Raw genomic sequence first — 27,780 nt, 5'->3', positions numbered from 1 at the left:
TTCTCTTCTTATAAGGATACTAATTTCATTATGGGAGCTCCAGCCTTATGACTGCATCTAAACCTAATTACATCCCAATGGTCCCATATGCACACTGAGGATTAGGGCTTCAACATATAGATTTGTTGTATGTGGGGGGAGCACAAGTGGTCAGCACACACCCCTACTCAATATATGCTCAATGCCCAACTCTCCTTTTCCTCATCCCCTGCTTCTTTATGTCAGAGAACTACACATCATGTCTTATATATACAACACGCATACGCACATAAACTATATATATACATATGCATATTTCTAATGGAGAAAGATTGATAATAAACTGAACAAGCCCATACACATGTGTTTCTTTTTGTAAATATAGTAATATTTCTATATGTGTATTTATGTAATTTATGCTTATTTTAAAATTATCAATCTTCCACTGATAGAGCTTCATGAGGCAGGACTTTGTCTCCATTTTGTTCAATATTAGATTCTGAATGCCTAGAACTACGCCCATCACATGGCAGGCACTAGATAGATGATGATAGATGATAGTTAGGTAGATGATAGGTGATAAGTAGGTGACAGAATTAGTGTATATTTTAAGGTATACAGTGAGTGTATGCTTTCTCCTTCTCTTATGTAAGCTGCCTGCATCTATCTATCTGTTGGTTATGTTCTCAATCTTGGTACTCACTCCTTCTGGGCTTCAGAGACATATGTTCCTGAAACATATCCCCAGAACCTTCTCTGACCATTCCTCCTTAATTTCCTCATGATCCATTCCCCTGTAATTATACCAAAATGCTAGTGTTCTCAGGCTCTGTAATTCTCTTTCTTTCTCAGTCCACTACTTTAAGAACACTCTGGGCACAGTGATAGAAAGTGCGGCCTCTGTGCATGTGCTGCAAACTCTCAGAGCTAACTTTCTAAGTCCATCTATCTTCTGAGATGCACATCAGTTTAAGTTTTCAGATATTTTTAATGTCCCATATTTTCTGAGAATTTGATTAGCAGTGACAGCAAAATCGAAACTTTCTCTGGAAACTTCACCTCAAGAAAAGCAAATAAGATAACTCATGGGATAAATGTTTTACTGCCATCTATAACTGATATTCAGGCTTAAATAATTTCAGATGATTGTTTTAGGAATGTCCAGAAATTGACCATGCAGAGAGAAAAGTTCACCATTTCCTGAAACCATGCGCCTTTATTTGTTTTTCTCACTTTCAGGTAATATCTATTCAGTTACCCAAGCTAAACACTTCTGTGTCATTTAAATGCCCCCCTCCCCTTTCATTTTAATCTTCTAAATTGCTGAATATACTGTTTCTTCTCCATTTTAATTCCCCCTCCAACCATGTTTACTTATGTTATACTTACAGTCTCTTTTGGAATATTTCTTAATATATTTTTCCTTCAGGCTGACCACTTTTTATTCTAACACAATCCACAATCATGTGTGTGTGTCTTAAACTTTTTTTATTCATGCTACAAAATAACATATTGTCTATTTTATCCCATATATCATAAAATCTTGAAATATTAACAATCAGCTTATCCAAAAATGCTATTTATTTTCCAGTATTCATTCTTTCTATTTTTTATTGTAATAGTATGCCTGGTATTTTCCTGGGCACTAGAAAAACTAAATGTCCCAGTCTTTTGGTAGGTAGACTGACCATAAGATATAATCCTTGCAAATGGAGTCTTAGCAGAAGTAATGTGTGCATGACACTTTATCCAGGATATGTCTTTAAAGGGAAGGAACCTAGTCTCTTCCCTCCTTTCTTTATCTAATATGAAATACATGAGATGGTGGCTCATCTTGGACCATGAAGTAGCCTGAAAAGCTAAACAGAAAATAAATAAACAAGATGTACCTGAGGTGAAATAGATCTAAGTGCTGTTAATCTTTTAACTCTTATGAGAAAGGGAAATAAACTATTAGATACTTAAGCAGTAGTGTTCTGGGTTTTTTTTTATTGATTAGCAATGGCCCAAATCCTAGATGCTAAATACTCTTTGGCATTTTGAATGTTGGGATTTACACTGAGCATGATATCAGGCTCATCAAATATGTGACAAATAAGCAAAGGATGGTACTAAATAAGACTAAACACAAACTGATATGCCTTTCATATATCATAAAGGGAGTTAAAGTTTCCTAGACGGCACATGCATTATAGACAGACTGGTCACTCTAGAAACATTTCAGTGGTTGACAAAATGACTACAGAAATAGCAGTATTCATCCAGATCACACATGTATTATAAAGTCTTACATTATTAGGCAATAAATACCCTTCCAGTTTCTCTATCAACAAACTTATCGTATAAAAATTATTTGAGAAAGTAGCATTAACAGGTAAAGTTTTTTGTAGCAGATAAATGTAGGAATATAGACAGGCCACTCTAAATCCTAGTTCTACCATGGACTGACAGTAAAAATTTTTAACAAATGAGTCTATATTAATATTGCCTTTACTAGAAGGTTTTTTTTTTTAACCTTCAGGCTTCTCTCGGGGCCTATAAGACAATGAACATAAGGCATTTGTACCAGGCATTGTAATACAGATGTATTCATTAACATGAATATTATTTTGGAAAAATGAATCATTGGAGACCCATAATATCCTTTGTTACTTGAGAGTATTGTATCAACAGAAATGCTGCTTCTTGGACTAATGGTAATGGTGAAAAAAGGCTAGGGGACCTCAAAAATTTGACAAGCTTGAAATGGGCTAACAGGGTTACTTTTATCCAAACACGGGCTACCTTCAAGGAAAGAAAAGAATGGCAATAGGGCAGAGGCGTGAATGCAGAAGCAAAGAGAACTGCTCTGTGCATGCATAGTGGCTCAGTGGTTCACCGCAGGTGCAGAGGGTGGCAGTGCCTCTGCAGGCGCAGAGAGCAAACAGCCAGCAAGGGACCAGAAGCCCCTGGAGCCATGTTGGGACAGAGGGAGATGGAGCTGAGTATGGCAGATTATCCCAAGGCCTTGGAATCTAGTGAAGTTTACCCTGCTTCATTTCAAACATTCTTGGGACTAGTGACCTGTTTATTTCATCCAATTTCTTCCTGTGGGGTACAAATGTCTTCCTGTGTCTGTCTCACCACTCTGTTTTAAAAGCAAATGACTCTTTATAATTTTACAAGTCTTCAGATAGAAAAAAAATTATCTCAGATTCAGTTTAGAATACTTAGATTTTATGTTGATGATATTTGCATAATTTTTATACATAGAGCTAGTGCCACACTTGCTTAAGACTTTTAGTGATGGTGAGATGGGATAATATACTTTGCCTTAAAAGCAGATGTGAATTTTGCAGGCCCAAAGGCAAATTAGTGAACTGAATGGTACTCCCCCAAATATAGGTCTATATCCTAACCAGTAAGATCCACAAATCCCTATATGTTATCCCTGGATATTTTGGAAAAGTGATATTGGCAGATATAACTGCATTAAAAAACTAAAATGAGACGACATTGAATTTTCTGGGTAGATGCTATATCCATGCCAAGTTTATTTATAAGAGCAAGGCAGAGGGAGATTTGACAAAGACATAAGTCCAAAAAGAGAAGAGGAAAAGTCCATGTACAGAAAAAGGCAGAGATTAAATGCAGCATCTAACCAAGAAAGATCTGGAGTCACCAGAAGCTCCTCGAGGCAAATATTCTCCCCTTCAAAGGGGATGCATTCCTGCCAATTTCTTTATTTGGAATATTTTGCCTCCATAACTGTAATAGAAAAAAAAGTGTTGTTTTAAGGGAAATAATTTGTGTAATGTAGTTTGTGTGGCAGCCCTAGGAAACAAATCCAGTATGTCACCAACAGAAAGCTATGTGCACATGCCTTAAATAGACATGATCTGAAATGTCTCCACGATGTTGCATTTCACTGAGAAGCTTTTTGCATTGGCAGATTACCATGGAATCTGGATCCATGATGGCCCCAGTGTGTCTGGTTGAAAACAAGGACAAGCAGCTGTCAGTGAATCCGCAGGCTGTGCAAATTCTTGAGAAGATTTCTCAGCCTGTGGTGGTGGTGGCCATCGTAGGGCTGTACCGTACAGGAAAATCCTACTTAATGAACTGCCTGTCAGGACAGAACCAGGGTGAGTGCTGTCCTGGAGCAGGGGCCATTTTCATTTATCTCTGTTGTTTTTATTAAACCTGTTATGTCTCAGGTTCTTAAACCTGTTTTGTAGTCAAATGAAGAGAAGCCAGCTCTCAAGAAACAAAACTAATTCTTAACATCAAATTACTGACTAATTGAATTCTTTCTTCTTGTTTTACTCCTACTAAAGAAAATCTCTCTAACTGGTTCTGAAAATACTTTAACTTTATCTCACCAGACTGCCATGGTCATGCCTCCTCTTTAGAAAAATATTTTTTGAAGCCAGATTTGGTGGCGCACACCTGTACTTGGGAGGCTGAGACAGGAGGATGGCAAGTTGAAAGATAGCCTCAGTAATACAGTGAGATTCTCACTAAGCTAGCAAAACCCTGTTTAAAAACAAAAAATAGAAAGGGATTAGGGTGTGGTTCAGAGGTGGAATAACTCTATGTTTAATTCTCAATATCACACACACACACACACACACACACACACACACACACACACACACACACCTTTCTCAATGAAATATATTCATCAATATTCAAACATTCTTTGAATGTTAGAGCATCTTAAGAATCCTTCTGAGCCCCACATTCTACTCTGACCGCCACCTCAGGCTTATTTATCAGTTTTTAAAGTAAAATTATATTATTTTTTCCACTTCACACCCCAACCCTGATGCATGTTTTGATTTCCTTCTCTTGAACTTCGAACCCCACTATGCTTCAAACTACTCTTAGTACGATTGCCAACGACCTCTTTTTATTGGAGTCAGAGATGCTCTTTTGTCTCCACTTTGAGCCCTTCCTTCCTTGGCATTATTCTCATCGTTGACTTCTTCCTGTTTCTTAAAATGGTACACAAAGTAGGACATCCTTAATGAAATGGGGGAAGCACCATTTTGTTTCCCTGGCTATAATCCTAAAAGTCTGATTTATAGTTTCTGCTGTCAGTGTACTTCTTGGTAGTGTACATTGTTTCTGTTTATCCTTGCAGGCTTCCCTCTAGGCTCCACAGTGAGGTCTGAAACCAAGGGCATCTGGATGTGGTGTATGTCCCACCCTACCAAGCCAAAGCACACCCTGGTCCTTCTGGACACTGAGGGCCTGGGTGATGTGGAAAAGGTAAGTAAGAGTGGCACATAGGTAAACTTTACCCTTGTTTTCTTCTTACATCCGAATGGTCATTTGTAACTTATAGGCTCTGTTCCTAAAACATAGAAATGAAACTATAGAAAATGAGGTGAACGTTGGTGTTTTCATCTCATTTCTAGGTAAAACTCAAACATTGTACAGTACATTATGTAAAAATTGTAATTCCTTCACACCAAGGTTAATGATTTAATTCCATTTAATTGATAACTTTGAGTAACTCAGTTTGAGGCCTCAAGACTTAGTTCTATAGGCACCAGTGAACAGAATAAAGGTCCTGCCTTCAAAGAGCCTACATTGCAGTACTGGAGGCTATATGTGCCCTGTCAGATGCAATGCAGCATTATCCATGTTTAAGACAAGGTGAGTTCCCTTGAGAGTAGACCCGAGGATAGAGATTAGCATGCAAAATATTTATTAGAGTGAGCTCTTGAGGTAATAATTGTGGGATGGAAGGGAAATAAACAGTTTGAGCAGAAGGAAATGTGAAGTCCCAGGCTTCTGCCCATTCTGTGAGGATCCCTGTGTCTGAAATAATCCCTTGAATGTATCTTGAATTGAAATAATGATATATCACTGGAAGGCTTCCCTGGAAACCTTTCTCATTTAAAGCTGATGCCTAAAAGCTGCCATCCATCATCACTCCCCAGATTTGGGGTGATAAATGCTCTCCTAACAGTAAGCTCAGGCTACACAGCATAGCTTCTGCTACGAACTTTTATGTATAAGGATCTCTTGACAGCAAAGATGAAAGGCATTGACCCATCCCACAATGTGAGGAAAGACTTTCAATTCACCTTATGAGCTAGGAGGTAAGTGTATATTTGGAGGTTGAAATTAAGGAAGTGGGATTTACATTTTCTAGGGTGAAGGCTTTGAGATACCTGACCTTGTTGGTTCTATAAAAGCATGTGTTTGGCATCCAATGAACATTTTAAGATGAAGTTTTAGATATTTTAGTTTTATAATAAGATATTAAATAAATAATATTCCTTTATTTTTTGCCTTTCTTTGAGATTTATTTAAAAATAGTATCTGATTTCAATAGGTGGTTATTTCTGCCCCAAGAGTTCAGTATCAAACTATGTATCAAAGTTATAATTTTAGTATCTAAAGTATTTATTGTTTATCACAATTTTCACTATTTATTATCCTAGTCAGTTACTTTTTAAAAAATTGTGATGTGGAAAAATAATGAATATTTTCTTGCCCAAATTCCAATATAGAGTCTTATAGACATAGATTTTAGTTTTGAACTTACCTAATGGCTCAGTGCCAAAATTTATGTACCTTTTATAGGAGAAATAATTTTGGTGTTATGCTACAAATTAGACAATACTGTAATTTATAGAAGTAAATTAGCCTGGCCTTGAAGGCTGTATACCATTATGCTTCAAAGCTCACCATCTAGCCTTCTACCCTCTGTTCCAGCCAACAAAATAAACTTATGTTATTGCAAAGGACTCTAGTAGTATAATATCTCTGATGGTGCTTCTGCTAATAATAACAACAGTTATTCAATTCTATTTTCTATCAATTCCTTTAAAGGCTATCAGAAAATGTTTATAATGTGCAATTTTTTCCTTAAGGCTATCAGAAAATAGTTATAATGTGCAATTTTTTCCAACTTTCATAGCATATGTTTTTTTAATTTTTTTATTAGTGCATTATAGTCATACATAATATTGGGGTAAAAAAACTTGTGTGTACATACATGTACACATCACTGATACCCAATTCCCACCCCATTCCCTCCCCGTCCGTCCTTCCCTTGCTTGGCTTAGTGGTTGACTTCGATATGTTTAAGTACATTGCGTGTTTTAAAGAATTGCCCTCTTCCCTCCTCCCATCCCCTTATTAAGGTTGTCTTGTTTGCTACTCTATAGGATTTCCTTTTTCATCTAGAGCTTCTCCTATGACCCATTTCTCCTTAGCTTTCACATATTAGGGAGAGCATCTGATTTCTTATTTTTTGTGACTGACTAATCTCACTTAGCATAATGTCCTCCAGTTCCATCCATTTCCCTGAAAATGATGTAATTGAGTTTTGTTTAATGGCTGAGTGAAATTCCATTGTGTACATATCCCACAGTTTTGTGATCCATTCATCTGTTGATGGACATCTTGGCTGGTTCCATAGTTTGGCTATGGTGAATTGTGCAGCTATGAACATAGATACACATGCATTAGTTTGGTAGTTTGTTTTCTTTTCTTTTGGGTAGATACCCAACAGTGGTATTGCTGGATTGAATGGTAGATTTGTTCCCATTCTTCTGAGGATTCTTCACACCGTTTTTCAAAGTGGTTGCACTAATTTGCAATCCCACCAACAATGTCTTAGAGTTCCCACTTCTCCACATCCTTGCCAGCATCTGTTGTTGTTTGTGTTTTGAATGATTGCCATTCTAGTTGGAGTTAGGTGAAATCTCAGGGTAGTTTTGATTTGCATCTCTCTGATTGCCAGTGATGTTGAGCATTTTTTCATGCATTTACTGGCCATTTGAATTTTCTTCTTTTGTGAAGTGTCTATTTAGTTCATTTGCCCATTTTGTTATTGGATGCTTTGTTTTCTTAGTGTTGGGTTTTCATAGCATATGTTTTAACATAAGAGATTTATTTTTACTTTAATATGACTATGGTTTATACTACTTACATGCAGTATTAACATGCAAGCTCATTCTAGATATTGTAAAATTTGTTGAATTCATTGTATACATTTATCATTACTTTGAAATATCCATCTTTGGAATAATAAAAACAGTGTGAAATGTGGTTAGTGCATATAACTGATTGTTGATTTTATTTGGCTATAATTTGAGTTTTCAGTTGAGCCAAGCATAGTATATTTATATAACTCATGATCAGCAAAAATATGTTGGATGAATAAGTGTTAACATATAAAATTAAGCATCTAATTACATACTAGATACTGTGTTAGTTTTTATTTATATGTTGTGTTATTTTACCTGTTGTATGAAAAAACACTGTAAGGAAAGTATGATTAGCACTATTTTATTGATGAGGAAATGAAATCAGAAGAAATGTCAATGTGATTGTCAAAGCCAATACATGCATCCATGCTTACCTTTCAACCATATTTCTTTGGAAAGCCAGTATGTTAAAATAATAAATAAAAGCCGGACGTGGTGGCGCACGCTTGTAATCCCCGCGCTTGGGAGGCGGAGACAGGAGGATCTTGCTGGCTTAAGAGACTCTGTTTCCACATAAAAATGTTAAAAAATAGGTCTGGGAGTGTAGCCCATGGGAGTGTATACCGGAGGTAGAAGGGCTTCCAGGAACCCCAGTACCACTAAAAAAAAAAAAAAAAAAAAAAAAAAAAAAAAAATTAAAAAATAAAATAAATAAAATAATAAATAAAAGGCTGAGAGAAAAAAATATTAGAGTGAGATTTAAAAAAAGTAAATTCAAAGCCCTCTTCCTCTTTTGTGCTTTGTAGGGTGATCCTAAGAATGACTCATGGATCTTTGCCCTGGCCATTCTTCTGAGCAGCACTTTTGTCTACAACAGCATGAGTACCATCAATAATGATGCCTTGGAGAAGCTTGGGTATCCTTCCAAGAGACAGATTGTTATGTTTCATTGAGGAATTAATGAAAATGAAGATCATGTCAGACTTTCATCCCCACAACTAAATTGCCATTGATGGAGCAGATGGGACAGAAAGCAAAAGAAAGTGTTATAGTGATGTTTTAATTAGGGAAATGTGAGAATTGTAGTTGGTAACTTCTTTTCCTTAGCAAAGTCTTAGTTATGTGACAGAGCTCACAGAACTCATCAGAGCAAAATCCTCCCCAAGATCTGATGGAATAGAAGATTCCACAGAGTTTGTGAGTTTCTTTCCAGACTTTATCTGGACTGTTCGAGATTTTACTCTGGAGCTGAAGTTAGATGGTTGCACCATCACAGAAGATGAGTACCTGGAGAATGCCTTGAAGATGATTCCAGGTATTGAAAAGTGATCTGAGTAGAGAATTGTTGAGGAAGGGGTGGGTCCACTAAATTCTGCCTATCATGTCTGTGATAACTTTTGTATTTGAGGCTATATTGAGGTCCATAGAGATGATGACTAGGAGACAAGCTGAAAGCTTAAAAATCTGGAGCCTAAGCTCATTCAGGAATATTAAGAGCCTATATTGTTACTTCTAGTCAGACACAATAATTATTCAATAAAGATATTCTTGACCACCAAAACCAAAAAAGAGTAGAGCCTAAAACAGAGCAAATGTATCCAAACTAGATTTGTATTTTATGAAATGTGTACCTTAACTCTAGATTACAATCGGTGCTAAAAACATCGAAAGACTAAGTAAATGTTTTTGCTATCATAAACCCTGCTCATCTTTGCTGAGAAAAGCAACTCTATATATTTTTAGAGGTGAAATCTCAATGAAAGCATATCCATTGAAAAGACATTAGGTTTTGTTCTTCCCAAATGGAGATACAACTTTTTAATTTCTATATAGTTATACTTTCTACAAAATGAGCTTATGCACTAAATAAATTTTAAGAAACATCTATCTTTTCAATCTATATCTTTTTAATATTTCTGATAATTATCAGAATTTATTACTTTCTACCTCATGTCTTTTTGTTTATTTGAACATATTTAGTCTTACTAAAACATCAAAACTACTCAATACTCTCCACTATGTTTATGTCTAAAAATACCATCCGTAGAAATTTTTTTTAATCAAGACAAGATTTATTCCCAAATTTCTCTTCCTAGTTATGTCATTGATATAAGTCTGACTTGAAAAAAAGACAGTGAATGTCTATGTTAAAAGATTTTAATTATCATAGGAGAGAAAAAGGATACAAAACTCTCTGGCCATAGAAATCCTTACCTCACTTGCTCATGAGATATGCCCAGTATAATTTCTGATTTTCCTCTTTCTCAGACAACAATCCTCAAGTCCATCATGTATCCAATCAGTCCAGAGAGTGCATCAAGTATTTTTTCCCCAGACGGAAGTGTTTTGTCTTTGACCGGCCAACAAATGACACAAGACTTCTATCTCTCATTGAATATGTATCAGAAAACCAACTGAATCCTGAGTTTCAGGAGAAATCAAGAAATTTCTGTTCTAACATCTTCACCCATGCACGTACTAAGACACTCAGAGAAGGAATAGTGGTCACCGGGAACCGTGAGTCTTCTTTCCCAAAGTGCATCTCTCTGTAGATCAGCATGGATGATAAAATTATGATTCTTCTGTAGGTTTGTCAATAATTTTTTGCATCTACATAGGAATATAGAGAAGCATATGTTTATGTCACACATAGAGATGCACACTTCTTTTTTTTTTTTTTTTTTTTTTTTGCGGGTCTGGGGATGGAACCCAGGGGCATTTGACCTCCGAGCTACACCCCCTGCCCAATTTTTTATTCTTTATTTTGAAACAGGGTCTCACTGAGTTGCAGAGGGCCTCACTAAGTAGCTGAGGCTGTCCGTGAACCATGATCCTCCAGTCTCAGCCTCCCAAATGCTGGGATTACAAGCGTGCACCACCCGCCCGGCTGAGATGCACACTTCTTAAATAAATTTTTCTTATGTTGGGTTATTTGATTCCTACTTTATCTCATGAAGTTAACACACTAAAGATATAAGCACAAATTGATATTAAAAAGAAATATGCATACTGAAAAGTTATATAAAGTAAATGCTTTTCAGTGATAATGTACAATATTTTATGAGTTTATACTCATCATAAAATAAACAGCAAGCCATGAGTCTCATGAAAACCCATGGTGCATTTAAAAAACAATATTAAATATGATCTTTCTGGGAGTGTTGGCACATGCCCATAATCCTAGCACTTGGGAGGCTAAGAAAGGAGGATCACAGATTTGAGGTCAGCCTCAGCAACTTAGCAAGACCCATTTCAAAATAAGAAGAGCTAGGAATGAAGCTGAAAGTTTCAGTGCCCCTCAATTCAATCCCAAGCGTGTGTATGTATGTATGTATGTATGTATGTATTATGATTGTTTGTTTGTTTTGTTTTCTCTGTACAAGGCTAGTTTCATGAACATATGCCCTATACAGCTCCATAGTATCTGGAGATATGCTTGGTTTGAAGTTTTGTTTCACTGTCTTGAAATTTTTGATTTTTTTAAAGTAAAGGATCCCACATTTTAATTTGGAAATGAGACTGAAATTATGTACTTTATGCTGCCTATCTACAAAGATTTTTCTAAAATTTTTTACTATAAAGTATAACATGGTACATTGAAAACAATAAAAGAAAGTGAATAGGAAAAGCAGTTATTACATGGAGGTGACTCAGGCACTGAGGAGGAGAATGAGGACAAGGAATACGACAAAGAGGAGAAAATTTATGGTCAATAAAATGTGACATTTTTGAATATAGAATTCTTAAACTTTATGAAACTTTTTTTTTTCTAAATATCATGCATAATCAGGCCTGGGGGCCCTGGTGCAGACCTATGTGAATGCCATCAACAGTGGAGCGGTGCCTTGTCTGGAGAATGCGGTGACCGCTCTGGCTCAGCGTGAGAACTCAGCGGCAGTGCAGAAGGCGGCTGAGCACTACAGCCAGCAGATGACCCAGCGGGTGAGGCTCCCCACAGACACGCTCCAGGAGCTGCTGGATGTGCACGCAGCCTGCGAGAGGGAGGCCCTTGCAGTCTTCATGGAGCACTCCTTCAAGGATGAAAACCGGGAGTTCCAGAAGAAGCTGGTGGTAATGCACCTCAATACTTAACTTTCCTGATTTCTGCCATTTTGGAATGAAGTTTAGATCAGCTTTTTCTTCCCAGGTGCTCCCTTCTCATCATGGGAAGAGCTGGGAATTTTGTGGATAACAAGGCTCTCCAGGCTACAGCTCACCCTTTTCTCTAAAAGACGACACTTAAATTTCTGTTGTTACAAATAACCCGGAACAACATGCATTTTTTAGCTCATAGTCAGATTTCTGCAGAGGGATCTGGGTGCTCTTCTCCCTGCACTGCACACTTAAAACAAGGTGTGTTAGTTATCGTCTAGAGGTTTTGGATAAGTCCTTCCATCAACAAAACAATGATGCATCCTATCCTCCCCTTGTTTCTTATTTCTCTGATTTCCTCCTTTCGATATCAACTAGACAAAAGTGGTTTTCAGTTGCTTATTTGATTAGGTACTCTCCATTTTTTTTTGCTTTATTCATTCATTCATTCACTCATTCATTCATTATTTTTTATTTTATTTTTATGTGGAACATGTTGAAAACAGCATACATTTAGACCGTGATTGGTGCTCTCTGTCCTCCCCATTCCCCTTCCCCCTCTCCCAACAATGAGTGTCCAGGTTGACCATGCTATATTCATACTTTTACACATATTTGAATGTAGCCCCTCCATTAACCAACTTCAGCCTTCTTCATCTCCTATCCTTCCATTCTAGCTTTGCTGAGATTTCCCCTCCATTATCTGGAGTCTCTTTGGTATCCCTAATAGTCCCTAGTTTGGGCATATTAGAGAAAAAATATGTCCCTTCTCTTTCTGTGCTTGGCTGATATCACTTAACATAATGTTCTCCAGATCTTTCCATCTTCTTGTGAATTACATGATTTTGTTCTTCTTTATAGCTGAATAGAATTCCATTGTGTGTATTTCCCATAATTTTGCAATCCATTCATCTGTTGAGGGAGACCAAGGTTGGTTCCATATTTTGGCTATTACGAATTATGCTGCTATGAACATAGGTATGCATATGCTACTGTAGTTCTCTGATTTCAACCCCTCTGGAAAGATACCCAGGAGTGGTATAGCCGGATCATATGGTGGATCTATTCCCAGTTTTCTAAGGAATCTCCACACTGATCTCCATAGTGGCTGAACTAGTTTGCACTCCCACCAACAGTGTAAAAGCATGTACTCTCCATTTCTTAAAGTCAACCTGTACTGTGTAAGACACAGAATTCTGGGATTGATGTTCATCATCATCACAGGCCCAAGGACTATACAGTCTGTGGACAAGGGAGAAAACTCTCAAGAGACATCTTAATTTTGCTGATCAGCAGCACCTTGACTGAAATTTATCTTTCAGTCTACCTAAACTGACCCACAGAAATCAAATTCTCTTAATTCTTATTGTGGAAATTCAGCTGGGATGTAATTTATAAGCAAAAATAAAATATCTGTTCCTGTATCCTCACACATTCAAGTCCTCACTGAAAGAAGCCTGAAAGATTCAAAATGACATTCAGAATTTGCTTAATTCATTCCTGGGGAGTGTGTTTGCCACATATATATTGTCATCCATAGCAACCCACGTTCCCTGAGAAAATTTTACTTCCAGACACAACTTAGCATTTTCTGGCTACTATGAAGGTTTAGGTCCCTGTTAATCAACATAACCAGAATAAGCCATAAATTTTACAACTCTGACTTCATCATTTTACATATACCGAGCCTGGACCCAGGTAAGTTAAGGGACTTTGCAGAGTCACACAGAATCCACCAGACCTGGGACCTCAGCAAGTCTCCTGGCTTGTTCCATGCCCCAGTGCATGGTGAGGCCATCAAACTGCTTTCACCAAGAGAATCCCAGTTGTACCTTCCTTCTAGTAGCTTCTTCATACTGTACTTCTTTACATTCCATGACAGGAATCCATAGAGAAAAAGAAGGAAGAATTCATACTGCAGAATAAAGAGGCATCTGTCAAATACTGCCAGGCTCAACTGGAGAAGCTTTCAGAGCCTCTGAGAGAAAGCATGTCAAGAAAAGCTTTCTCTGTGTCAGGAGGGCACAGTCTCTATTTGGAAGCAAAGAAGAAGGTTGAACATGACTACAAGCTAGTGCCCAGGAAAGGAGTGAAGGTGAGGAGCAGGGAGAGGGGGGGATGGCCCACAAAGTAAAGTCAGAGGATTTTTGGTGCTCCTCTGGAAAACTATTTGTGATGCAAAAGCAAAGTATGGGGACATCTCAACATTCTTAGTTTTTATATCCACAACTAGTTTTGTAGTGTTAAACAAGCCACAAATATTTCTTTAGAAATATTTAGAAAATTTAGAAAGCCGGTGTGGTGGCGCAGCTTGTAATCCCCGCACTTGGGAGGCGGAGACAGGAGGATGGCGCAGGTTCGAAGCCAGCTGCCCTGGCTTAAGAGACCCTGTTTAAAAATATAAAATAGGTCTGGGAGTGTAGCCCGGAGGTAGAAGGGCTTCCAGGAACCCCAGTACCACCAAAAAAAAAAAAAAAAAAAAAAAAAAAAGAAGAAGAAGAAGAAAAAAAGAAAGAAAAGAAAAAGAAAATTTTAAAAAAGATCCAAGTGAAGAGGATATTTCTTTTATTTATCAAACAATGTGAAAAATTTTGTGCAGTATAGTAGATATATTATAACAAATTTTGTTCTCAAAAAACTTATGATCTCAGTTGAGACAGACGTAAATAATCCATTGGGTGTTTGTGATCATAGTTATCCGATTGTGCTCTAAGAGTAATGGTTATGATAGCATACTGAACATCTGTTTTCTAAACCAGGTATAGTGGAATGGATTGTGTTTGAACTATCAATTTAATCCTCACAATAATAAAATTAAGTACTAACAGTTTCTCTGTTATACAGTTGAGGAACGTGATGCACAGAGAGGCTAAAATATAGCTTGGGGTCACATAGCCAACAAATGGTAGTGCTAGTAGGATAACTCTATGTACTTAGCAGCCATTTAAACCTCAGAAGGTAGATAAGGAAGGCTTTTGGAAGAGGAAGTACAAGCTACAAATTGAAGTATTAATAAATGATATCCTAGTCAAGAAAAATATCTTGGCACAAGAAGCAGATGTATAAATATCACCAACAGTGGGGAGTATACATTTTCAGAATTGCACAAACATCTGGTTGGCTGTGACCAGGGTGTTGGAGACTGAAGGGCAGAATCACAAAGAACAGGCTGGAGAGATAAGAAGGAGGGTGCTCCAGACGATATTCATGTCTGACCAAAGACCTTGAAATTTTGTTGTGGCCATAAAATTAAGAGAACCCTGTGGGATCTCAGGCATGGCTTAAAATTTAGAGCTGACTATAGTGGCACACACTTGTAATCCCAGTACTTGGGAGGCTGAGACAGGAAGATGACAGGTTTGCAGTCAACCTCGGAAATTTAGTGAGGCCTTCTGCAACTTAGTGAGACCTTGTTTCAGAATTAAGAATAAAAATTAGGGCTGGGGGTGTACCTCGAAGGTAGAATGCCCCTGGGTTTGTTACCCAGAACCAAAAAAAAAAAAAAAATTACGAAGTCAGATTTTTGTGTGTGTGTGTGTGTGTGTGTGTGTGTATGTGTGTGTGTGTGTGTGTGGTGTGTTTGTGTTACTGGGGATGGAACCCTTCTACCTCTGGGCTACACTCCCAGACCTATTTTATGTTTTCATTTGGAAGCAGGGTCTCTTAAGCCAGAGAGGCTGGCTTCAAATCTGCGTGATCCTACTGTCTCCACCTCCCAAGCGCAGGGATTACAAGCATGCACCACCACGCCCAGCACGAAGTCAGATTTTATTGAACAATAATTGGAAGACTAAATCCTTTATTGCCTAACAAATATTTGCTCCTCACTTCCCCAGGCAAATGAGGTCCTGCAGGATTTCTTGCAATCACAGGCTGCTATGGAGGAAATCATTCTACAGTCAGACAAAGACCTCACTGATGCAGAGAAGGCCACAGCAGGTACATGGAGGGTTCAACTCTCACAGGGTGGACAGGTTACTGCAAAGCACTCTGATTGATCAGACAGAAAGATTTTCCTTAAACAAAGAATTTCTTCCTACTATGGATCCCAAACTCTCCTAGATTAGAAAACAATAAGAGGAATTGGGATTGCACATCCAGCTGATCAGTTTCCCATCACATTCAGAAACTCACTTGCCTCTTTCAGAATCAATTTGATCTCTGAGCTCAAAACAGTAGAGCTGACCATTGTTTTTTCTTCTCTAATACTTTTCTGGAACAGCTGAACTGGCCAAGAAGGAGGTGGCTGAGAAGAAACAGGAGCTGCAGAAACAGCAAAATAACGAGCAAGAGCAAATGCTGAAGGCTCAAGAGAGAAGCTTCCTGGAAAATATGAACCAGCTGAAGGACAAGATGGCGAGGGAATGGGAGAACATTCTGAGAGAGCAGGAAAGGATACTGGCACATAAGCTGAAGGTGAGTGTCTAGAGGGCCTGGCAGTGCCTGATGCATAATGCCCTGGTTCCTCAAGAAGGGAAGGACCAATATGTTAAGCAAATTCATAATCCCAGAGAAAAATCCAAGAGCTATGTGGTTTATGTAGACTGAAAATCAAATTAGATACTACAAAAGCCCTTAGTTCTAACAATACAGCACCTTCAGTAATGTTACAAGTATAAAAATAAAACTCTATAGGACATTGGTTTGCTGTTTGTATGACTGTAGGACGGTCTTGTTTTGCCCCAACTGAATAATGCCTTATTCCATTGGTCCTGTGAATTCTCGGTACAACCATCAATGAGATCTGAAATAGATCTCTTCCTTCTTGAAATTATCAAATTAGTCTTTAGATGATACACACTATCCTCATAATTCTCAAACTTGATGCATTTTTTAAAGATCTGTATAATTCAACCTTTCAATTTGAGTAAAGTAAATTTTGTTTCCCATTCTGGAGCCTGACAAGCACTACTCTTCAAGGGTGCAGTAATCTGCATCATTTGTTAGATGGTCTAGTCAGGCTACCACAATGAAGCTGAAAGTTAAATGAAATTAAACCCACATTCTCTCCCAAAGGACATTCTTTCAGCTGGATTTGGCCTCCTGTAGCTCCAACTCCTCTCTCCCTCAGTGAGAACTGTGAAAAGATATAAGCCATGGATATTCCCACTATTCAGTTCCAAAAGTGTGTAAGCCTTGGACAAAATCATCAAAGAGCATTATTACATGGTGAAAACATAAACACATAAACACATGAGCTATGCTGCTGATATTGCAAAATACAAAATCCCGATAAGCAGAGATTTTCAATAATGGATTTTTTCTTTTAATAGATCCAAGAAGAGTTACTTACTCAAGGATTTAAAGAGAAATATGAGAAGTTAAATAAAGAGGTAAAACTAAGAAGAAAAGAAATTAAAATAAGTAGAGACAAAAGACCTTCAGTGATTCCTGAGATCCTTGATAGATCTGGAGATATGTTCATTACAGTACTACCTGGTTTGTCCAAGCTCTGCGGTGTAGGGATGAAAATACTCAGCTTATATGTTAAACAGACAGATAATTCCTGTTAAGAATACTATAAAAATCATGTTTTGCTTTAATAGCATAATACTGAGGCTCATTTTTGTAGTGTGTATGTGTGTGTGTGTGTGTGTGTGTGTGTGTGATGGTAGATTCATTCAAGAGCACTTTAAAAAGAAAATGTGATAACCAAAGAATATCAGAGTCTAACATTTTCAACCCCCCTAAAAAAGGAAACTAGGTTTTGATTCAATTAACTGAAATTATTCAAAGGAAATAAGTAAAGCAAAAATACAAATGGCAAAAAGGAAATAGTTTTAAGCTTTATTTTAGTTGTGGAGATATGATAAGAGACCAAGAAGCATATTTTTAAATAAACATTAATATGAGAAAAATATTTACATTTGCTGATAATAAATGATACATTGAATTAAATTAAGAGCTTCTTATTTCACTTCTGTTATGGATGAGGAAGAAGATTTTTGCCAGCACTGTAAAACAAGGGTTTGGTGAAATTGACAGTCTCTCATACTTGTTAATGAGGGTGTGAACTGTTACAATAATACATCAAAAATTAAAATGCACATACCTCTCACCTTATAATTCCACATTTATGAATTCCTCACATAGGTCACTTACCCAAGGTTAAAATATTTGTAATGGTATATTTGTGTCCAGATCAATGTCATGCCAAAATAGTTGTATCCATCAGCATTCATCCAGCCATAATCTAGGAAAGAAGAGTTATTTTCTTATGGTTTTGGGCTCAGTACACATGAGGCTAGAAACTGCAGATCTCAAGGCATGGTGGTAGGAGGTAGAGGAGAGCCGAAGAAAGAACTATTTACATAATGCCCAAGGATGCACCCCCAGGGATCACCTCCTTCAGCCACGCTCTACTAGGTTACCTGGCACCTAGGTTAAAATCCATTACATTGGATTTATCCATTTCTGGGATTAGAACCCTCATGACTCAATGACATCAGCTACAAACATTAATAGATGAGACCTTTAGGGGATATGTTATATCTAACTATAACAATATCTAACTATATCTTCATTTGGAAGCATCTTTAAAGTCTCTCTGTTAGGTACAGATAATGTAAAGTAGGGAACATATGTATAAATGTATAAACATATGTATAAATTAGGGAATATATGTATACTCCATAGTCACTAAAACCAAAGGGAAAGCATTATTTTTACTAATATAAGAAAGTCCCCCAGATTCATTATGAGTAAAAAAAATAAGCAAAGTGTACATATATACCTGCATATATATAAATAGTTGTTGTACTGAATTTAGAAAATAGTGCCCATGTGAAAACATCATTATATATGTCTGAAAAATACAAAAGAAATTAGCATCTATGGTCTCAAAAAATGATGATTAGCTGAGGAAAGATGGGAGAGAATAGCTCACTTTATCTTTTCTATTTTTCTGTGAATATCACTCTTTGCATGAAAGTATGATTTATTCAAACAAATACAATCACTAAATTAAAAATGCAGTAAGAACTCATGGAATGAGACCATTCTCAAACCATGACAGGATAGAAATATTTACCACATAAGTCAGCTCAACAGAGAGTCTACTTATTCCAGCAGGAAAGAAAGTACCTGACATGCATCTTCATTTTGTTTTCATTAGAGCCTTTCAATAAGACCTTGAAATTTGGCCCTTAATATGTTTTAGACAAAAAGTCACCTGTGATGTTGACTGGTTGTTAAATTTCTGCCCCACATTTATAGATAGTAAATTAGAGAATATATTTTCTTCTGCATCACTCTGATATTTTAGAAATTCTTTTTAGATGGCTAATGCTTAAAACTTTTGTAGAAAGAATGAGCTCCATGTAACTCCACAAGTTGGGCATTTTCTCTTGACTCCGGGCCCTTGCACTCAGAGGCTTTTTAAAAGAGCCCAGCTCCCCCACTCTATATCCTTTGTTTGCCAACCTCTGCTCTCCCTTAAGTTGTATTTCCTTATTTCCAGAGTTTAGAGTGGTCACTCCTTTCTGCTGCCTGCCATTATCACAATCTGTTATTGCTACAACAACTTTGTTACATAACTTAGAGAACTGAAGTGACCTGTTGACTCTTGACCTCAGGTATTTGGCTATCTCCATCATCATTTCTTCAGTTCCTACCACAAAGCCCACCTTACAAACACCATAGTTTCTAAAACCTGGGTGAATAAATGCATGAACTGCCCTCAAATAGAATCCCGAATTACTATCTCCTCACTATATTAACTGCTCTCTAGGATTTTCAAGATAAAGGACACAGTTTTAACAATTAGTGCACAGGGGACTAACCGTAGCATACATTGCACATGCACCTGAATCTGATGCCCTGTTCTCTCTGAGCAACAGGACACCCCACATCCTGTGTGTGTTCTTTTTTTGGGGGGTACTGGGGATGGAACCCAAGGGCATTCTACCTCCGAGCTACACCCCCAGTGCTATTTTTTTATTCTTTATTTTGAAACAAGTTCTCACTGAGTTGCTAAGGGCCTCACTACGTAGCTGAGGCTGTCCGCGAACCATGATCCTTCTGTCTCAGCCTCCCAAATGCTGGGATCACAAGTGTGCACCACCATGCCTGGCTTGTGTGTGTTCTGCAAGCTTCTTAAGACAATTGCCCAGGAATGAAGTCACTGCCTTTGGCTCACAGCATAATCATAATGTTTAAAACAGAAGAGAATGTGTCAGAACCTAGAGTACTAGGTTCTAGTACTAATTCTTTCATCATGTCAAGGTGCTTCAGTTGAAACCATCACGGTGTGTGTGTGTGTGTGTGTGTGTGTGTGTGTGTGTGTGTGTGTGTGTGTTACTGGCTATTGAATCCAAAGGCGTTCTATTTCTGACCCACACTCCAGCCCTATTTTATTTTTATTTAGAAAGAGGGTTTCACTAAGTTGCTAGGCTGACTTTAAACCTGCAGTCCTCCTGTCTCAGTCTCCCAAGTCCTGGGATTACAGACATGTTGCCACCATGTCTAGAAAAAACGTGCTTTTGTATGGGGATCATTTTATCACTGAAAATGACATTCACAGGCTGACTCAGCAGTGAAATTTGCAGACACACCTCTGCTTTCTTGAGGAAAGGGAGACAATGTTCAGTTCCCTCATTTTTTCCTGATGAAAATCACTGCAATGAAAAGATCAGACCCTTAGTCGGTCCTCCAAAGCTGAGTGATACTGTTAGGTAGCTAGCTAAAAATAAATAGGACAGGGGAAACAGGAATCGCCCCACCCAGGTGTGTTCAGACTTCCAGCCTACGACATTGCAGCTTTAGATTTTTCACATGAAGCAATCATGCACAATTTCACTGAGCTGTGAGGAGAAACACAAAAGTAATTGGCCCAAATTGCTGTGCGTAAGAAGGGATGTAAATTCTGGAAAATATAAAGACTGAGTTCAACATGTAGCAAATGGAAACTTTTACTCTGTGACCCTCCTGTGAAATCTACCCAATAAAGCCTTTTATGCCTATCCTCTTTGTGTCCCATAAAAGAAATCTTTCTTTTGAGGAGACAATAATCAAGGGAACTCATGGCCCTGTGACAATATTATCAAAGGAATGATGAGTGCAGCACATCTGGACAGTCTGATAATGAAGATGAAGGAAGAAAATAAGAAGCTCTGATTCACCACTAAAACTCTCCCACACACAGGACCAACAATCAAACACACACTCAACATGAGAATGTTCACATGGCATGATCCTGGGTCAATGACAGAAGGGGGTTAGGTATAAGGTAAAGGATTTCATAAGCAGAGTAACAGAAGCTTTGCCCATTTTGATGTTCAGTAACAGTTATCTCTTATAATAAAGATTTTATACATTCCAAGACAAGGCTTCAGACGAAAGGCCTCTCTTATGGCTGAAACTAGAATAAATTGTTAAACTGCTGAAGGAATCAAAGTACTCTTCATGGAATTTTTTTCTAGATTTAAAAAGGTATTTTAGTATTAATATTAACATTTTTATTTATACATTAGTTTATCATAATCAACACACAAACTTGTGTAATATATAACTAGATATTAATTATATACTAGTATTAATATATACAATAAAGTTTTTTATTGGTGAATTGTAGTCATACATCTTAATGTGGCACAAGATGGTGGAGACATACATGCACACATCACCCAATTAGCCCTTACCCAATTCCCACCCCATCCCTTCCTCCTTTCTCCTTTTCATGTTTGGCTTAGTGATTGATATTGATATATTTGTTAAAGTACATCGTGTGCATTAGAGAATTTCCCTCTTCCTCCCTCCCATCCTCTCAGTTAGGTCACCATATTTGCTCATCTATAGAATCTCCTTCTTCATCCTATAACTCAATTTCTCCCTAGCTTCCACATGTTAGAGAGAGCATTGATTCCTTACTTTTGGTGACTGGCTAATCTCACTTAGCATAATATCCTCCAGTTCAATCCATTTCCCTGTAAATGACATAATTGTGTTTTTTTATGGCTGAGTAAGATTCCATTGTGTACACATCCCATAGTTTTGTAATCCATTTATCTGTTGATGGACATCTTGGTTGGTTCCATAGTTTGGCAATGGAGAATTGTGCAGCTATGAACATAGATGTGAATGCATTCATTTGGTAGTTTGGCTTCCTTTCTTTTGGGTAGATACCCAGAAGTGGTATTGCTGGGTCATGTGGTAAGTTAGCTCCCATTCTTCTGAGGATCCTCCATACTGTTTTCCAAAGTGGTTGCACTAATTTGCAATCCTATAAGTGGATTTTTTCCATAATTTTTAGGAAGGCTGGTTTCCAATCTTCTTGCATATGGTACCCAGAAACAATGAAGGATCCCCTACTTGGGACACCCCTACATTCCTCCTTTCTTTTTCTCAAATTTTGAAATTTTGTCCACAGCCCACCTCGCCTGTTATCTGGCTATTAAATAGCCCTCACAGATTATTTATCAAGGAATTCTTCAGTGTTAGAGAGGATATGGGAAGCAGGAATTCATTAGAAACATGGAGAATAGCAGAGCAGACTTCAAAATGGCTGCAGTAAGCAGGAGAGCTGATGGGACAGTGTCTGCTGGTCTCCAGCCTCCTCGGTCTCCAGTGAAATTTTCTCCTTTCTATGTACCTTGTGTGACCATGCATCTGCAGCCTGAGGAGATCCTCTCTGTGAGGCAAAGGGTCACCCCAAGATAAACAGTGGGGTTTTGTGGTATCTTCTCTGACCTGGAAGCTAGAACAGGGCCAGTGTCCTTTGGAGCAGGAAAAAAACAGGGCAGCAGGCAGGAAGACATGCAGCTGGGGTGAACCACGATGCTGCCCTAGCTTCTGTGGGGTTCGTGCAAATGCTGGGTCCTGTTCACTAACAACTCACATTCTTTGCAGCCCACTTCCTCCATTACTTCTGCTGACTCATGCCAATGGACAAGCTTTTTGTTGTTATTTCAGAAAAGAATGCTTCCTGTGATAAATCACCTGATGAATTGGGCAAACTGGAGTCTGCATCTAAGCACACACAGCACACTGCTTATTCTGAAGTAGTGGAAAGTCAACTGTTATATGAATATAATAATTATCTGTGTCCTTCTTTGCTCACCAGGATAAAAAATGCCTTTATTAGACCTTACAACTTTATCAAATGCCTCTGCTTGCCATCCAAACCAGGAAGGCTAATTCCATTACACATTCCAAATAGCTTTTCCTATCAGACCTACCTTACTTAATAAAATGACACGCCGGGCATGGTGGCGCACGCTTGTAATCCCTGCGCTTGGGAGGCTGAGACAGGAGGATCATGTAGGTTCGAAGCCAACCTCTGCTGGTTTAAGAGACCCTGTTTCCAAATAAAAAATATAAAATAGGTCTGGTAGTGTGGCCTGGAGGTAGAAGGCCCCTGGGATCCATCCCCAGTACCACCAATAAATAAATTAATTAATTTAATTAAATGACACAACTGTGAATAATTAAATACTAAAGTTTAAAGATTTCAATAGATTCCACCAGATGTAAAGATCCCGATAGAGGCAAAAGATTACGAAGGAGGCAGTCAGCCAGCGATCTGCTTTATTCAGCACCCTTTGGGATGGGTCAGCCAGTTGTGGGGGAAGGGACCAGTCCCAATCGGCCATCTGAGTCACCCACCCACCAAAGCGGAAGTACTTCTGCTTTTAGGCTGATATGTTGGGGCTGGGACTAAGCGTGGGAACGCCGATTCTCTCGCAACATCTGTGGTCTCACAAAGCCTAGTTTCTAGGCACCTGGTGATATATCTGCCTCCAGGGTTCCACCTCCTGTTCCCACTGGGAGTTCACGTGGGGGAGGGGAGTATGACAGATTTTGTAGTTATTCTTTATTAAATATTTATCTCACAGATAAGTGATAAATGAATACTAACTAATAGCTATTAGAAAATAATTCTGCCAGGTTTGGTGGTACATACAAGTAATCACAGTACTTGGCAGGCTGAGATAGGAAGATTGTAGGTTTAAGGACAGTCTCAGCAACATAGCAAGACTCTCAGAAACACAGTGAGAACTTATTTTAAAACAAAATAAACAAAAGTAAAAAGGCCTGAAAGTATTGCTTAAAGGTAGAATGCCCCTGGGGTCAGTTCTCAGTACTACAAAGATAATGATGATGATGATGATGATTCTCAAAATGAATTTTCTTTTTTTCTTTAGATATTGTTTATTGACATACAGATAGCCTGAAAGTGGCTGCAGTAGTGAGGAAAATGGAAGGTAGAGGGTGGAGTGTTTGCAGCATCAGTTGAGTAGATTGCAGAGATAGAACACACAGTGCACAAGGGCATGGAGTTGAGGAGGTCAAGGCAGTTGACAAAGCAAGTAAGGCCATGGGCCAGTCTGCCTCATGCCCTAGTACCCTGCTTCTTCTCCTACTCCTACTCCTACAGGTTGTCTCCTGATCTCAAGCTATGACTGGGAGTTCTCTGGGCATCCACTTTCTGTAGAAACTGAACAAAGTACACAAAGGAGAAAGAGCTATTTCGACAAACTTTAGGGTCCTCCAGTCTTGCACTCCTCCTTGCCTTGCTTGGTGAGGTCATATGTGGGGAAGCTGGGCTCCAAGTCTAAACATAGCCATGTTTCAGAGGCATTCATCTTCCTGGTGTCCGAGCCCACCAGTGCCACACTAGAGCCTACAGTGAGCACTGCAAGCCTTGTGGGCCTAATGGATGTGTTGGAAGAGGGAGTAGGACAGGAACAGGATAAGGGGATTCAGGGGATATTATATCTCAGGCATCATTCACATATGGTGTTGGTGAAGCCAGAGCCAGGGTGTCACCCAGTCAGCATGATGACCACATCTTCCTTCTTGAAGAAGCCTTGAGCCTTGCCAACATTCATGGCCAAGTTTACTCAGAGGTCCACATCCTCTGCCTGGGCCTCCTGGACCAGGTCCTTACACTGAACAAGAAAGATGCCATAGTACAGTAGGCCTGGCAAACTGTCTGATGGTACTGTGTCACAGTAATGATGGGAGTATATGGGTGGTATCCGGACACTTGGTGAGCACACCTGCCAGAGGTGGTGAGGCTAATAATGTTCCTACTGTAGCACTTGAAGGACATAAGAAACATTTCTAAGACTAAAAAATACTGACTTAAGGATTTATAGCTTCTTGCTTGCTTTGGCAGAAGACTGCCTTTCTGAGGGAACTGAAGACAATGACTTTGAGGCCTCTTTGCTATCTAAGCTATGTCCTTCTGTTTTATGGCACCTTTTGTGTGCTTTGCTTAAGAAAAAAGACTTAGCCGGGTGTGGTGGCGCACGCTTGTAATCCCCACGCTTGGGAGGTGGAAACAGGAGGATCGCGCAGGTTCGATGCCAGCCACGCTGGCTTAAGAGACCATTTCCAAATAAAAAAGTATAAAAATAGGTCTGGGAGTGTAGCCCGGAGGTAGAAGGGGTTCCAGGAACCCCAGTACCACCAAAAAAACAAACAAAAAAAGAACAAAAGACTACCCTAAGGAGGGAGCAATTACAGAATCTTCGGCTGCACCTGTACAATTACTAGATAACAGCTCATCTTCTAAAATATTTCTAACAACATGCTCTACTTACCTAGCAAGAGAGTCGATGATTTCATGACCCAGCCTTAACTTTGTAAGCCTGTAATAAAAGGAAGAGCTGAGCTTCACTCAGGAAGTGTGGCTCTCTTGCCTTCTCCCTACTCACCACTTTGAGACTAGGAATAAAATCTCAAGAGCATCCTGAGCACTGCTGGTAACGAGCCTGGCAGGAGGCCTTCACCAAGCCCACAGAGGCAACTTTTGTGGGGTTGCTGGTAATGGGTGCCAGGTGGAAGTGTTCCTCAAATAACTTCAAATTTCAAATGGCAGCCACTTTCCCATGACAGAAGTGATGAAGATACTGCATGAAAACAGCCTGCAGAAGGTAGTCCCCTTTGGCTGTTTCCCCAGACAGCATGATGCAGTCAGGTCCATCCAGGACATCCTTGGCCACCTCTCTGCCCTGAGCAGGGGTGGGGTGGAGCTTCTTGATCATGCTATCCAGTACCTGCATGGTGCAGATGATGGGCTTCTCAGCTAGGCTGCATCCTCTAGTAATCTGAGCAGGGAAGACCTCTGCAGGAATCTTAATGCACAAATCACCTCGAACCACCATGATCCCATTGCTGGCCTCCAAGATCTCATCGGATCTCCAAACTCCTCATGATTTTTTATTTTGCTGATAATCTTGAGGTTCTTTTCTTTCTCTCCCAGGACCTTCATAACTTTGTGGGCATCAGCTGCCTTTGCAGTTAAAAGATGAAAACACCTTGTCTATATACTGCTTTATCCCAAACTTCAAAAACTGTATGTTCTCTGATGTAGCAGGCAGGTCCTCAGCAGCCCTGAATAGGTTCATACTCTGCTCACTGGGAGCCAACATTTTCCACCTCTGTCACCAGAAGTCAGCATGTTTCTCATTTACCTGCACAGAGATAAGCCCATCTTTCAATTAAGTTCCATTATTGTGTATTTTTTCTCTATGATAAAATAATTCACAAGCACTGAAAAATTGCTGTCCACAAAAAAATGTAAAGATAAAAAATATCTAATTCCATCAGTGAGCTAAAAACACTGTTAATACTGAAATATGCAGCCTCATGGACTTATATCAACTTGTTCTGGTTTTCAAATTTTCTCATAAGTAGGATTTCTATCTATAATGAACCAAATTGTTCTATTGATGCTTTGTTCATCCATAAATGGGTTTGGAGAATAGGCAAGGAATTCTGTTCTGCATTATTGGTAAATTTAAAAGTCTTATCAGCAAAGAATAAACTCTCAATAATAATATAGAAAAGAAAAAATTCTATTTCATTCTTGAGGAAGCACAACCAAATATATGTACTGTGTGTGACTATAAAATCAAGATGACACTTCACACAATTTCTACGTGCAAGTGTTAGGCATTAGTAGATGTGATCAACTGGGATGGACCTAATGTCCTTCAGAGCCTAACTTCTCATTTAGATCTCTCTCCATGGAAAGGGGGGAAAACGTAGAGTCGAAGGTGAACATGCAAAGGGCAGTCAATCACCCCAAATATAATGCATATGAGGAAAGAGGGGTCCAGAAGGAATAAAACCCTGCATAGGAAAAACTCCGTGCTTTCCCATTCCCAGAAGCAGAACTCTTCAGACCTCATCTCTGGAGTGTATCCTTTTTGCCTTAGGCCATTTACAATCCCAGAGAATGGCCTGTTCAAATGTTTTTCTCTGGGACATAACCCTTTCTTGCTTCTCCAAGGCCTTTCCCATTTGTTGCCTTCACTTCTCAAAAAAAAAAAAAAATCCCCATTTGTGTTTTCTGTTGAAAACTTTCCAAGAAAAGAAGCAAGCAGATGTTATGTGAAATCATTTAAAAATCAACCACCCAGCAACACAGACAAGAACCTTTTCTTCTCCAGTACTTTAAGCCAATATATGACACATTTTCTTAGTATGAGTGGCATGATTTTTTTCTGTAAGAGAACTTGACATTGCAAATTGCTGAACTTTGCTATGTCTTTATTCACATAATTCATGCTATGCTTACTCGGAAACTGAGGTAACCATTTGTTTAATTAGTAAGTTTAATAACCCATTTGTGTCTCTGAGAAGAAATTGCTACAGCTAGGATAGAAAAAGAACTATTTTGGGGAGAGTTTATATTACAAAAATTATGGAGTCCAGACCCTTGGAGACATCTCTAGATTGCAAAATTAGTCATGGCCTTATTTGAAGAGTTTTGTTTATATTCAAAAGTTTAGAAAAAGGAGTCTGGTCCACTTTTATCCAAATAAATTTT

General features: G+C 38.6%; 1 protein-coding gene across 1 annotated transcript; it reads left to right on the top strand.

The window, feature by feature from the left end:
• Positions 1 to 3,916: 3,916 nt before the first annotated feature.
• On the top strand, positions 3,917 to 24,812 carry LOC308260142 (guanylate-binding protein 3-like; the record flags this gene model as incomplete). Its single annotated transcript, XM_080691463.1, has 12 exons — positions 3,917 to 4,103; positions 5,105 to 5,232; positions 8,717 to 8,826; positions 9,029 to 9,225; positions 10,179 to 10,427; positions 11,701 to 11,981; positions 13,885 to 14,097; positions 15,839 to 15,941; positions 16,225 to 16,418; positions 17,276 to 17,335; positions 23,456 to 23,617; positions 24,483 to 24,812. 12 exons carry the CDS (start codon positions 3,917 to 3,919, stop codon positions 24,810 to 24,812), a joined length of 2,214 nt encoding a protein of 737 aa, XP_080547589.1.
• Between the last annotated feature and the right edge of the window lie 2,968 nt (positions 24,813 to 27,780).

Source organism: Muscardinus avellanarius (assembly GCF_963383645.1).
Source record: "Muscardinus avellanarius genome assembly, chromosome: 3".
Lineage (NCBI taxonomy): Eukaryota > Metazoa > Chordata > Mammalia > Rodentia > Gliridae > Muscardinus > Muscardinus avellanarius.
The sequence above is the reverse complement of the archived record's forward strand: the minus strand, read 5'-3'. Positions and strand labels throughout refer to the sequence as shown.